This window comes from Protobothrops mucrosquamatus, unplaced genomic scaffold, assembly GCF_001527695.2.
Source record: "Protobothrops mucrosquamatus isolate PMUCROS unplaced genomic scaffold, P.Mucros_1.0 scaffold_242, whole genome shotgun sequence".
Taxonomy (NCBI): Eukaryota; Metazoa; Chordata; class Lepidosauria; order Squamata; family Viperidae; genus Protobothrops; species Protobothrops mucrosquamatus.
In genome coordinates, this window is record NW_015386318.1 from 195562 (window position 1) to 209187 (window position 13626).

Below are 13626 nucleotides of genomic sequence, written 5' to 3' on the forward strand. Positions count from 1 at the left end.
ATTCTATTCTATTCTATTCTATTCTATTCTATTCTATTCTATTCTATTCTTTCATTCCAATTTCTATTCTATTCTATTCTATTCTATTCTATTCTATTCTATTCTATTCTATTCTATTCTTTCATTCCAATTTCTATTCTATTCTATTCTATTCTATTCTATTCTATTCTATTCTATTCTATTCTATTCTATTCTATTCATCTAAGCATAATGGTTCTTCATATGGCTGGCTAAGTAAAAGACGTTTTGTGGAACTGATGTCTTTCCAAAGTTAAAGAGCGAGCTAATGGCAGGACAGCTCTGCTTTCTTACCTGGACTTCAACTTGAGCACCTGGAGCGCAGGAGAAATCTCCATCTCAGCTCTGAGCATTGAACTTTTCATATTTATGTTTCCTGCTCTCTGAACCAGTCAGTTGTGATAGCGGAGAGTCAGAAGATTTCCCGTAGCACCGCAGGAATGGAAAGTTGCATCCTGTTAATGTGTAAGAAACAACTTTTTTTCATATTAATAGAATGTAGAATAGAATAGAATAGAATAGAATAATAGAATAATAACTTCATTGTCACTTTAAATGTACATTGATACATTACAATGAGATTTCGTTGCATACAGCTCTCAAAGGATAACCACCTCCAGTATACACTGCATAAACATGACATCGTCACCACCACCACCACCACCACCACCACCATCATCATCATCATACATATACACACTTACACACACATATATGACACAGAGAAAAAGGACAATCTAGTTTGGATTGTATATATATGTATATATGGTGAGAAAAATGAGTTTACCAGACGGATAGCATAGGGAACAAATCTGGTAGTCCTGCTAGAAATGTTTTTCTTATATTTCTTAGGCAACCTTCATCCTGAAAACACAGAGGCAGCAATGTATGAAATACGTTTTTATAGGATAATTGCATCAATACATCCTTCCGATAAGGTAGGATACCTTGGGGCTGTGGATACTGCCAGAAGACTACAATTCCCACTGCCCCAAGGTATTTCCCATCCTCTCTGCACTTATGGGAATGGCAGGGTCTTGTAAGGGTGCCGTGTCCTTGCTTTCCAGACCACGGAAGGTGTCCCGCCCCCTCCCACTGGATTTGACTGCAGTGCCAAATCCAGTGCATTGGAAATGGGCTGAGATCCAAAGCGCTCTAAGCAAAAATCTTCTGCTGAACCAGTTATAGGCAAAAGTCCAAGGAGGGATCCAGATCCAGACCAGGAAAGAAGCAGGCTGCCATGGCAGAGGCTGGATCTGCAGCAAGAAGCTTCATCCTAAACACTTCACTAAATTTGGTGTTAATATTTCTGAGTTAATATTATCACTACCATTTTTTTTCCCAGATATCCAACGAGAGTTTGCAAGTTTACCTGGTTAAGGGATAGGAGGGTTACTGTTTTGGCCCAACCTTTTCTTTTTCTTTTTTCCTTTTTGGCTGGGGAATTCTGGGAGTTGAAGTCATGTTGCTAAGGTGGAGTGATCCAAGGGACTTTACTCCCGAGGACGTATATTTGGAATTGCAAGAAAAGAGTAAATCACCAACCACAAGCTTAAGAGTTGGAGATTTCACCCAGCTGATCCCCGAGGGCCAACATCAGTGGAGTCTTTTGGGTCTTGACCATGAATTTCCCATGAGCTTCTAGTGAGAAACCAACCTAGACTTCAGTTTCTTCTACTTTGACCCAACTGAATGTCCCTTGTTTCTATGAAGGCCTGGTTAACACACTGTTTGCCGTTTTTAATCGCAATGGTGCATCTTTCATTGCATTTTCATATGTTGAGTTGTTTTGCACCTGGTCAGAGACATTCTCAAAATCCAGGCTCAACTTTACTCGGGAAACAAAGTGGTAGTAAAAGATCTTCCTTACTCAACACGGCCCTCTACTGCAGGGACTATAATTCCAAGAACTTTTCAGTCGCTACTGAAGAACTTGGGAAAGTGTACACTAAGGAACATCGGGGGGAATAATCAGGAGCCTCATCTGGTAGTTTTGGGAAGGCTTCAAACAAAGATAGAACTAAACCTGGGATTGTCTCCTGAAAAGCAAATTCTTTACTCCTCTTCTTTCATCCCAACATAGAGGGACTTCTTATGTTCTCCTGGCCTCTGTTCCATTTGTGGAGTCTAGGATAGATAATCAGCAGAACTCTGACAGGGGAGCTGATGCTTTTCCAATGAAGTTCTCTCGCAGGCTTCGCTCATCTAAGACCTGCTGTGCCATCCTTCCCCCCTCCCTCCACTGGCATTGCAAAATCTGCATCGCATCACTTTTAGAACTCAGCCCTTTACATGCTCGTGAGTCCCTGGGAAATTTTGCCAGCCCGGGGCAGGTGCCCCCTAAAGAGAGTCCCTTTGATCCTGAATCGATCCAGACTGGTGCTTCTTCCCCATTGCCTTGTCTTTAAACAGCTGCAAAGAGGGAGGGGCCCCCAGAGGAAGCACCACCCCCTTCTTGGAAGACCAACTGGGTCCTATACAGACACCTTTTGCAGCTCCCGAGCTGTTTCCCAGCCCTGTTTCGCTTTGATTCCTTAACGCCTGTCCTGCCCCTCACAACTCCTGCCTCTTCTCCACACAACTGCGGTGTTTTGGAGCAACAGTATTTTAACTCTGGGGGGGTGGGGGTGCGGTTTGTTAACTGCCATGAGGAATGCAAACCCGTTTTTTGTCTTGGCTGTGCTTTCCTTTTCTATTAACGGTGAGTAACCTTTCTCCTTCTGTACTGTAAAAATTTAAAAAAAAAGCTTTGCAGACTTTTTACAAGCATTGCATATTTTCCTCCTCCTCCTTGAAATAAGTCTCTCGTTTGCTAGGAAAATTGTTCCTTGAAAAAGTGTCCGTGTGTGTGTGTGTGTGGAGGGGGTGTCAAGGTGTAAAAGTTAGTCTATGTCGTTGTGACACATTTTGTGGTTTCAGCAAGATGGGTCTGCTGTCACATTTTAACCAAATTGGTTTTGGTGAAGATGTTTCCTTTGAGCGTGGATAGCAATGGAAATAATCAGAACAGAATACTTATGTTGCAGGAGACCTGTTCGGTTTTCGTCCATTTTGAGGTTTACTGTGGCCAAATTCTGACTGCCCTTTCTTTGGACTTTCCATTGATGCTTTTAAAAAGTGGTTTAAAGAGGCATACGTGCACCCGAAGCGTGACCAAGGCATAAACAGTCTTCCTTCGCTACGTCTCCTGCTGATACCATCATAAAGACTGATTAGCAGGGCACTAAGTGGCAGTACATCCGACAAATAAAGACTGATTAATCGGGTAATGTGATTCCATAACCATTATCTGAAATAATTCCAAACAGGCTGAAATGGGAGGGTGCTCTGTTAAGTCCACTGTCTATTTCTCTGCTTTTTCACAAAGACTCTTTCTACTATAGTTAATCCATTTTCCAAGCTACGCCTGATTTATTACAACCTGGTCGTTTTTTGGACGTTCACAAGAAGCATTTCAAGAGGAACGGGTGGAAAGAAGAAGGTCAGAGGCCAGATTAAAAAATGGGACATCCACTTTTGGATTTACAATCCTCCCCCCTCTCTCTCTGGTTGTTAAGGCGAGATTCATGGGCTCTTTTTTCCATTAGAAGTTACTTGTCTCAAATGCTGCATTTGTGCTGTACGTCTAGAGAGCCCTAGAGTGTAGAATTTGTTTTGGTGTCAGGAGCAAGTCGCATATTCCAGAGGATTTTGAGAAGAACTATAGCGTTCAATAACAGAGGAGAAAGGGATGCCTACATTTTCAACCTCCTTCCTTTTACTTACTGGGGTTAGAAAAACTGAAATTCTACACAGACTTCTGGGAGGGGGTGGGAGTAGAAAAGACAATCATTACTGTGTCGGTCGGTTCTTCAAGGCAAAATTCCAAAATCTGTAAGTAGGCAATGTTTTTATTAGGAGTAGCTAAAAGCTCAAAAGGGTGTCTTTCAGACAAAAGTTACCTAGACAAAAAAAAAAAAAAAAGACAAAAGTTACCTAGAAGAGGAAAGAAAGTCGGGGACTGGAAAGAATGCAAAAGATCCAAAATGAAATCGAACGTTTCAGTTCCCCAGTTGTGCAACTGAAAGGAAGAGGCGAGACAGAATTGGGGACAGAATGTAGAATTGGTACAAAATATTTGTTACAGCCCGGGGATCTAAGTAGAGATGTCACGTCAAGATGAACCAGACCTTCTTGCACTGGGCGGCTTCCAGATATATTTGGACTATAGTTCCCATCCATTTCCAGCTGACAGGGCATTTGCTGCCTGGGGAGGATGGGTTTTGTGTTCCAAGGCCATCCCGAAGTGATGCAATCCACCTGATTATCTGCAGAAACCTGGCATTAACCAGTCCTGGAGGACAGAGAAGAATGGGCTCCTTTTAGCGGAGCGATATTGCAAGGCTCTGCAAGTTTGTTGGCCAGCTTCGCTGCAAAGAAATCAATCCTTATTTCCAAAGTGGTGCTCGCTTTAAAGTGCTTTCTCTGACATGTGACTTTTTTTCCCTTGAATTATTAGATAAGAACGTTGGCTGTGGGACTGCTGCAGGAAATAAACCAGCTGTTGGAGTCACAGCGCATAAGTTGCCCAGATCGTTTGGCGGGTGGTTTATTAAATCACTCATACTTGGATTCCTCTCCTTCTGTCCCCCCCCCCATTTGTTTGTTTGTTTGTTTGTTTTTAAAACTAGCCACTTGGGCTCTCCAGAGGTTTCACAGACAGCCTGTATTCTTGATCCAATGTAAAATAATTTAATAGGCAAGGTGAAAAACTGTACTGGTCACATCTATTCATGGAGACAAGAGGGGGGGGAAGCAGTTTTTAGGAATAACATGTAAAAAGGATGAGTTATCAATCTGACTGTTTAACGCATCAAGTGCTCAGTGTTTAATTTGGTCAGGATAAACGATTCTTAAAATAATGGGAAACGATGAGTTTTTGAAAACACAGAAAGAGCGGTTTTCTGCACACAAACACATAGGCCTCACAAATGTCTTTGTGCAGGCCATCTGCTGACATCTAGTGGATCGCAGCCACAAAATAAGGGGAAAGTTGCCCCAGACACTAGAATAGGATGGGTCATTGCCCATTTAAAATTTGAGCTTATTAATTTGGAGCACTCTTAAGTGGACAGAGCGGAGGAGAGGAGAGGAGGGTAACGGAAGTGTTCAAAGAGATTTTCAAATCTGCTTTTGAATTGACCTTTCCTAAGCCCACCAGGTCTTTTTAGGTGTATTTTTAACACAAGCCATTGTTTGCCCTCAGTCTGTTAACCCCAATGAGTAGAGCTCATATGATGGATGGAACTATTAGCCATGGATATAAGCCAGAATGACTGGGGACACCCAAAAGATCAATGCCAAACCAGAAAAAAAGACACACGTCAAGAAGAGATTGGACAGCCATCCAGAATGTTATGGGGTCTCCTGCTTGAGCATGGGGTTGGACTAGAAGACCTCCCAGGTCCCTTCTAACTCTTGTTATTCTATATTCTGCAACTGAGTTGCATAGTTCTAGATCTAATCCAGAAAGAAAAGAATAGCCTACACATGTTCTGGCACACAGTTCCAGTTATAAGGGGAAGCATAAAAGAAAAGTTATGAGTTGTTTTAGGAAATTGTCACCTTCTCAGCTGGTTATTATCATCTTTGGCCAATGAAGAGTTGGCCAACTTTCTGAAGGACTCTCGTGGGTTGAAGGTTATCATCTTTTCCCAGGTTGTGATGGGCTTATCAAGGACAGGATTCTGCCTCCTTTCTGTGACCCGGTTCTTTCTTTCCTACTTTACAGGAAGTGAGACGGCCGATGCTGAAGAGAAGTTAATGAACCATCTCCTCAACGTTTCACGCTACAACAACTTAATTCGCCCAGCTTTCAATTCTTCACAGTTAGTTGTGATAAAATTGGAGGTTATTCTGGCCCAGCTTATCAATGTGGTGGGTGCTTTCAAACTCTAAGTCATAGTAGCAAGACTTTATTACAGTCATAGAGCAGCATGTTTTGTGTGTGTGTGTGTGTGTGTGTATGCACATACACAATTTTTCCATCATAAATACAACCAGAACAAAAGGCTCAATTTCAAGGAACGGAAGGAATGCAAATGAAAGGATGGACGCATCAATAAAAAGAGCACTTGAGCCATCACTTTTCACCGTTGGCCAGTTTATTTGCTGTACTGCTTTTAAATTTCAGGGAATATTCATTGCAACTTATAGTTCTGCGTATTTAAATATATCTGTAAAAGAGCTCCAGAGTTTTAGTGTGGTCGTATGTGTATACATGCCTGATGGGGTAAAATGAGATACTGCACGTCTATAATCCCAAACTGTGAGTCTAGCAGAGTGTTTCTAACCTTAGCAACTTTAAAATATCTGGACATCAACTCCTAGTATTCTGAGAATTGACATCCACACATCTTCAAGTTGCCAAGGTTGAGAAACCTTGGTCTACAATTACTCTATCTTCCAGCAATGGATATATTTTTTAAACCTATGTTCCATTTCCTGCTCTGCTCTACCAAATCCCCTAGAATTAAGCTCTGTCTGATAGTGTGTGACTTCTGTCTCTTTTCTCCTTCAGAATGAACGGGAACAGATCATGACCACCAATGTTTGGCTCAACCAGGTAAATTTCTATGGGAATCTCTAATATTGTTTAGAACTCTGAAGTATATACATTCTATAGTAGTAGTAGTAGTAGTAGTAGTAGTAGTAGTAGTAGTAGTAATAATAATAATAATAATAATAATAATAATAATAATAATAATAATAATAATAATAATAATAATAATAAAGTCTGGATAGTGCACGTGACAGTGCCTGGAGACAGCAGAATACACGAGAAAGAACTGGAGAAGATAACAAAATACAAAGACCTACAAATAGAAATAGAAAGACTATGGCAAAAACAAGCAAGGTAGTATCAATAGTAATAGGCGCCTTGGGTGCAATCCCAAAACAACTGGAGCACCACTGGAACATCATCGGCATTGACAAATTTGCCATCAGTCAATTGCAAAAGGCAGCCTTACTAGGGACTGCTTCCATCCTGCGACGATATCTGCAATAACATCAAACATCCACATCTGCCTATCCCAGGCCCTTGGGAAGGACTCGATAGGTAGACAAAAATGCCAAATCCAGTCTGAACATCTGGCTGACTATGCGATGATCAATAATAATAATAATAATAATAATAATAATAATAATAATAATAATAATAATAATAATAATAATAATAATAATAATAAAGTTGGAAGGGACCTTGGAGGTCATCTAGTCCAACCCCCTGCTCATCCAGGAAACCCCATATCATTTCAGACAAATGGCTGTTCTCAGTTGCTATTCATCCCTTTGCGAGTGATCTTTTACAGAGCTTACATCTGAACCCCTAGATCTGAAATTTCACTCCCAGGAGTTTCAATGAATCCCACGGACCTTCCAAACTGGAAATGGTGGTGGAGATTTGTTTCCCTCTCTGGCAGCGGACAATTCCAGATGAGGATACTTCATGAGAGCTGGGAAGTTCTGCTACCCTCTATATAATTCATGTTTTAATCAAGAGTCAGCTTTTTGCCAAATGTAACTTTATGTTTTGTACTGTAGGTATGATTAAAACAAACCAGCATTACCATCAGCAGAAAAACTCAGCCCAGAATTGTTAGCAATTTGTACCTCCACCAGCCAAAGCTGCGATAGTCTAGAACAGGGCTTTTCAACTTTTTCACCCATTGTGCCACTTTTAGGATATAGCAACACCCGAGTACCACCAGTCACCTAGCAAGGTGTCAAAAACTTGATGACCAAAAAAAAAAAAAAAGGAAAAAAGTGAAGTACAGATAGTCCTTGACTTACAACAGTTTGCTTAGTGACTGTTCGAAGTTACAATGGCACTGAAAAAGTGCCCCCCAAGCCACAGCCGAGCAAGACACCTGCCTGCCCACCTGGTGGCGCTCTTCCTCCTGTCCAAGGTGTTCATTGTTGTGAGCATTTCTGTTGAGGATTGGCAGCGGGGGTGGGGTGGGGTTTTTTTGGTTTTATTCCCCCCCCCCCGTCTGCTGGGTGCTTGCAGCAGGTTTTGGTCACTTCACATGACCCTGGGACACTGTGACCGTCATAAATAGGAATCAGTTGCCAAGCATCTGAATGTAAATCACAAGACCCTGGAGAGGCTGCAACATTCCAGCTGATCGGCGCTTCTTCTGGGCTCAGCAGAAGCGCCAGGATCAGCGCCGGGCTCCAGCTGGAGCCTGGTGCTGATCCTGGCGTTTCCGCTGAGCCCTGACAGCCCCGAAGAAGCGCCGATCAGCTGGAAAGCGGCACTGATCCTGGCGCTTCCGCTGAGCCCTGACAGCCCTGCAGCTCCAGCCGTCTCTCGCTCAGGCTTGTGCGGTGCTGCCACCGGTTCAGGTCATTCCCCTCCCCCGCTACCACTTTTCTAGGATGGTCGCGTACCACCTGCCAGGTGCCAATGTACCACAGGTGGTACCCGTACCCACTGGTTGAAAAGCCCTGGTCTAGAAATAAGGCAACTGATAGCACCTTTTAAACCTGACAATTTAATGGAAGGCTTCGGTTTTCATGAATTGCCGTGACTCAGCTCATGCATGAAACGCCTCAAGTGATATGGAATTTAACTACAAGAGGGTGAGGCATTTAACCCTGTCCTTAAATCCCACATCAGTCATGCTGCGTGCATTTGAGGAAGGGGGCTGCAGTTTCTGAAAGCTGATGTCTTCCTTGAACTTGTCAGGTGCATCCAGACCCTTTCTGAATTTTGTGCAAAGCAGGGACAGTCACTGAAATGTTGGTATGTGCTTCTTTTAAGGAATGGACCGATTACCGCTTAGCTTGGAAACCGTCAGAATATGAAGGCATCCAGAAACTCAGGATACCGGCTAAGAAAGTGTGGCTCCCGGACATTGTGCTGTACAATAAGTAAGTGTGTGTCTCTTCATAAGATAAGATTATGCATGGAGTGCCTCTCCCACTTTATGGCCAATGTTAGTTTGAGATTTATTTATTTTTTTAAAAAAATACTGTTTGCAATCAACGTTCAAGACAATCATTCTTAGGACAAACTAGGCATTTTTTGCTTCCTAATGGAACAAGTTTTGCTTCCTAATGGAACGCTTTGTTGATTGCAGAATTGTGAGTCTGGGAGAAAGTGTTCAGTCCTAAATTGTTTTAATTGCTTAATTATAAATGGATGTCAGGAGAGCATTAATACATTAAAAGGCTCACACCAGCTATAAACTCGTGTTAAAATCCATGATATAGTCTGGGGGTCTCCAAACTTGGCAACTTTAAGACTTGTGGGCTTCAACTCCCAGAATTCTCTAGCCTGGTTGGGGCTGGCTGGCTGGGGAATTCTGGGAGTTGAAGTCCACAAGTCTTAAAGTGGCCATGTTTGGAGAGCCCTGGTATATTCCATGCTATCGAGTCAATGTGGATTGTGGCAGCCCATAGTTTTGTTAAAGAAATAACTAAAAATGGTATTTTCTTTTTTTATGCTTTTGCTTTTGGGCTTCATTAGTGCGGATGGTACCTACGAAGTCTCCGTCTACACAAATGTGATTGTCCAGCACAACGGAAGCACTTTATGGATGCCGCCAGCCATTTACAAAAGTGCCTGCAAGATTGAAGTGAAGCATTTTCCCTTCGACCAACAAAACTGCACCCTCAAATTCCGCTCGTGGACTTACGACCACTCTGAAATTGATATGATTTTGAAAACTGGCTCGGCCAGTATGGATGACTTCACCCCCAGTGGGGAGTGGGACATTGTGGCCCTCCCGGGACGAAGAACGGAAAACCCTTTAGATCCAAACTACGTGGATGTGACCTATGACTTCATCATCAAAAGAAAGCCTCTTTTTTATACCATCAACCTCATCATACCTTGTGTGTTGATCACATCCTTGGCCATCTTGGTGTTCTATCTGCCATCTGATTGTGGAGAGAAGATAACCCTGTGCATCTCTGTCCTGCTCGCTTTGACCGTTTTCCTGCTCCTGATTTCCAAAATCGTCCCTCCAACTTCCCTTGACGTTCCACTGATTGGGAAGTATCTGATGTTCACCATGGTGTTGGTGACGTTCTCGATTGTGACCAGCGTCTGCGTGCTGAATGTCCACCACAGGTCTCCCAGCACCCATGCGATGCCTCCGTGGGTCAAGGTGGTCTTCCTTCAGAGACTGCCAAGCTTCCTCTTCATGAGGAGACCACACAACCAGTCAGCAAGTCAACGGTTGAGCAACCGCAAGAAGAACAAAGCGGAGTCTTTTCCTTCCGATTTCTCCAGCACATACAAAGATTGCACTTACTTTGTGAACACAGCAGCAGGCCAAAGATACAACGTGAAGCTGACGGACAACCCTGATCACATCAGCAGCCATCAAGACCTGAGGTTACGATCATCGGTGAAGTTTTCTCCTGAAGTCCAAGAAGCAATTGAGGGAGTCAGCTTCATAGCAGACCACATGAGGAGCGAGGATAACAATGAGAGTGTAAGTGACACACACACCACTCTGTCGCCTCCTCCTCCTCCTCTTCCCCCTCCTAAAATCCTAGAATTTCCTTTCTCTCTGGAGCTTGAGATACTTGTTCTCTCGTGCAGAAGGAAGATAAAGACACGATCACTCGTTTTGAGGGATGAGTATTGGGTTGCTTGTTGGACAGATCGGCTACCATGGAGATGGTTGCAAGGGGCATTTCTGACAACCAGTTGTAGTAAATCAACTCTTAGCAGAAGGGAGCTCTTCTGAATTCTTGTCAAACATGCCCTCTTGGGAGGCAGAGGAGGCTTACTCTTGGAACATAGAATAATAAGATTGGAAGGGACCTTGGAGATCTTCTAGAGTCTAGACTAACCCCCTGTTCAAACAGGAGTCCCTATACCATTCTGGACAAATCGTTGTCCAGTCTCTTCTTTAAAAACTCCAGTGATGGAGTATCCACAACTTCTGAAGGGAAGCCGTTCCACTGATTAATTGTTTTCACTGTCAGGAGATTTCTCCTTAGTTCTTACCTTACTCCTAACTAAGACCTACTGGAAAAAAAAACCCAGACAACCCAGTTTCTTCCATATGAGAATAAAAGGGTTGAAAACTTCACCCTCCCTCTCTCTAGTAGGAACAGCTGCATTATTAACTTGTCACTCTTGTTATTAAAAGAGGTAGCTTCTCACTGTAAAATACTGACAAACGTTGTATGAAGAAAAATGCCAAGAATCCATTTTTTTAACTGAAATACACAATTAGCAAGCTCAGTCCTGATTAGTTTTTTGAAGGATTGGGGAAATTAAGGTTTCTCTTCTCTTCTCTTCTCTTCTCTTCTCTTCTCTTCTCTTCTCTTCTCTTCTCTTCTCTTCTCTTCTCTTCTCTCCTCTCCTCTCCTCTCCTCTCCTCTTCTCTCTCTTTCCTTCTTCTCTGTGCGAATTTGAAGCATTTGTTTCTATCCATTTTTTTTTAGTCTTCATCTTCCCAATTCATTATTACAGGGGCTGATTCTTGAAGGAAGCCATGGAAGACTATTGAAAAAACTGAGCTGGGATGAAAGCAAGAGATAATGTCATAATGGACAGTTTATTAAAGATATTTAATTGGTTTGTTTTTCCAGGTCATCGAAGACTGGAAATATGTGGCCATGGTGGTGGACAGGCTGTTCCTCTGGATATTTGTCTTTGTGTGTGTGCTTGGAACCACTGGATTATTCCTGCAGCCCCTTTTTCAAAACCACCTGCCTGCCATGAGCCCATAAGCTGAGCTAAATCTAACTCCAAAGACTGCGTGTTCACAGGATGGGAAGTTCCGAGTTCCACAGTTTCAATTTCAAGAAGATTTATACAGACCTTGGTTTGTTTTTTTTTACTGCCCCTTCCCAGTTAAACATGAATAATCCATGTAACACAGTTACTGAGAAGACCATCTACACAGAGCAGGTTGAAAGAGGTAGGCAACCTGTAACATGTAATCACATGGCATTACATGTCCAAGGATTGTGTATTAAAAGAGTATTTTACTTAAGTATTTTGTGTGGGAAAGATTTTGTTATGTCACTTCGCTTTCTGTTGCTCCTTTTTTTTCTTTCCATTTTAAAAATTGGTACATGCATCATGCTACAGATATATACGTACTTCCTCCCTCCCCAATGCTTACGTAGTACCCTATATTCAAGATTGGGCAAAATGGAATCCTAACCTGCTCTGATTAATGAGTCTGTAGGCTATTAAGTGTAAAAGCGATTGAGGGGTGCTTCAGAATAAGGAAGGTCTGGAAATCAGCACTATCTTGGCAGCATTTTTAATATTTATTTTGTTGGCCGATATATCATTGGCCCAAAGAAACACTTTGAAGTCCTTGAGTTAAGACCACTTGTTTAGTGACTGTTCCAAGTTAGGGCAGCACTGAAAAAAGAGACATGACTGATCCTCGTACTTACAACCATCACAGTGTCCCCGAGTTCATGTGATCAAAATATGGGTGCTTGGCAAACAACATGTATTTATGATGGTGGCTGTGTCCCAGGGTCATGTGATCACCATTGCAACCTTCCCAGCTAGCTTCTGACTATCAAAGCTTAGCTTAGTGATCCCAACTATAGTCGTACGTTGAGGACAATCTATAAATCAGGGCCCAATGCAGGACCTCCACATTCAGGCTTGGCTTGTATATTGTACTAAACCACGGGCGTTTTTTACTCGTGGTTTAACAAAACTGTATCACATTCATCATCCAAACATCATGGCTTATAAATCACAATAGGTAAGTTCTAAGGCCGTGGTGGCGAACCTATGGCACGCGTGCCAGAGGTGGCACGCAGAGCCCTCTCTGTGGGCGCGTGCGCCGTTGCCCCAGTCCTAGGCCTTCAGCTGGGTTTTATAAAACCTTTTCGCTTTAGGCCTCCACTGCCGTGTGCAAAAAACCCAAATGGTTCAATCAATCAACAATAACAATAACAATAATAAAGTTGGAAGGGACCCTGGAGGTCATCTAGTCCAACCCCCTGCTCAGGCAGGAAACCCTATACCATTTCAGACAAATGGCAATCAATCAATTTCAACTCACAGGAAAAAAAAAAGATCTTGCAAAATTGGAATTTATTTATTTTTATTTATTTATTTATTTATTAAATTTATATACCGCCCTATCTCCCTTGCGGGACTCAGGGCGGTGAACAGGCGGTACTAAAAACCATGGTAATAAATAGTTTGTTTTAAAATCGAATTAAATAACGGGCCTGTTCTAAAAACACACCCGTAAAAAAAACCCCACTGAAACATAATCAAGCTACGCCAGGGCAGCCGCACGGAATAGATGGGCCTTCAGGGCTCGGCGAAAAAGGCGCAGGTCCGCAACTGTACGTAGGTCGGGGGGTAGGTCATTCCAGAGGGCAGGAGCTGCTATAGAGAAGGCTCTCCCCCTGGGGGTCGGCATTGTCTGGCCGACGGCACTCTAAGGAGGCCCTCTCTGTGGGAGCGGACTGGTCGAAGGGAGGTGTTTGGTAGGAGGCGGTCTTGCAAATACCTAGGTCCATTGCCATGGAGCGCTTTAAAGGTTGTTACTAACACCTTGAAGCGCACCCGGAAGGCCACCGGCAGCCAGTGCAGCTCGCGCAGGAGAGGTGTTA

At 42.9% G+C, this 13626-nt stretch overlaps 1 protein-coding gene across 1 annotated transcript; it reads left to right on the top strand.

Annotated features, from left to right (window-relative positions):
• The first annotated feature begins 5796 nt into the window (after positions 1 to 5796).
• CHRNB4 (cholinergic receptor nicotinic beta 4 subunit) lies at positions 5797 to 11757 on the top strand. Its single transcript, XM_015830321.2, has 5 exons — positions 5797 to 5934; positions 6578 to 6622; positions 8825 to 8934; positions 9533 to 10505; positions 11617 to 11757. Exons 1-5 carry the CDS (start codon positions 5821 to 5823, stop codon positions 11755 to 11757), a joined length of 1383 nt encoding a protein of 460 aa, XP_015685807.1. The 5' UTR covers positions 5797 to 5820.
• Positions 11758 to 13626: the final 1869 nt, after the last annotated feature.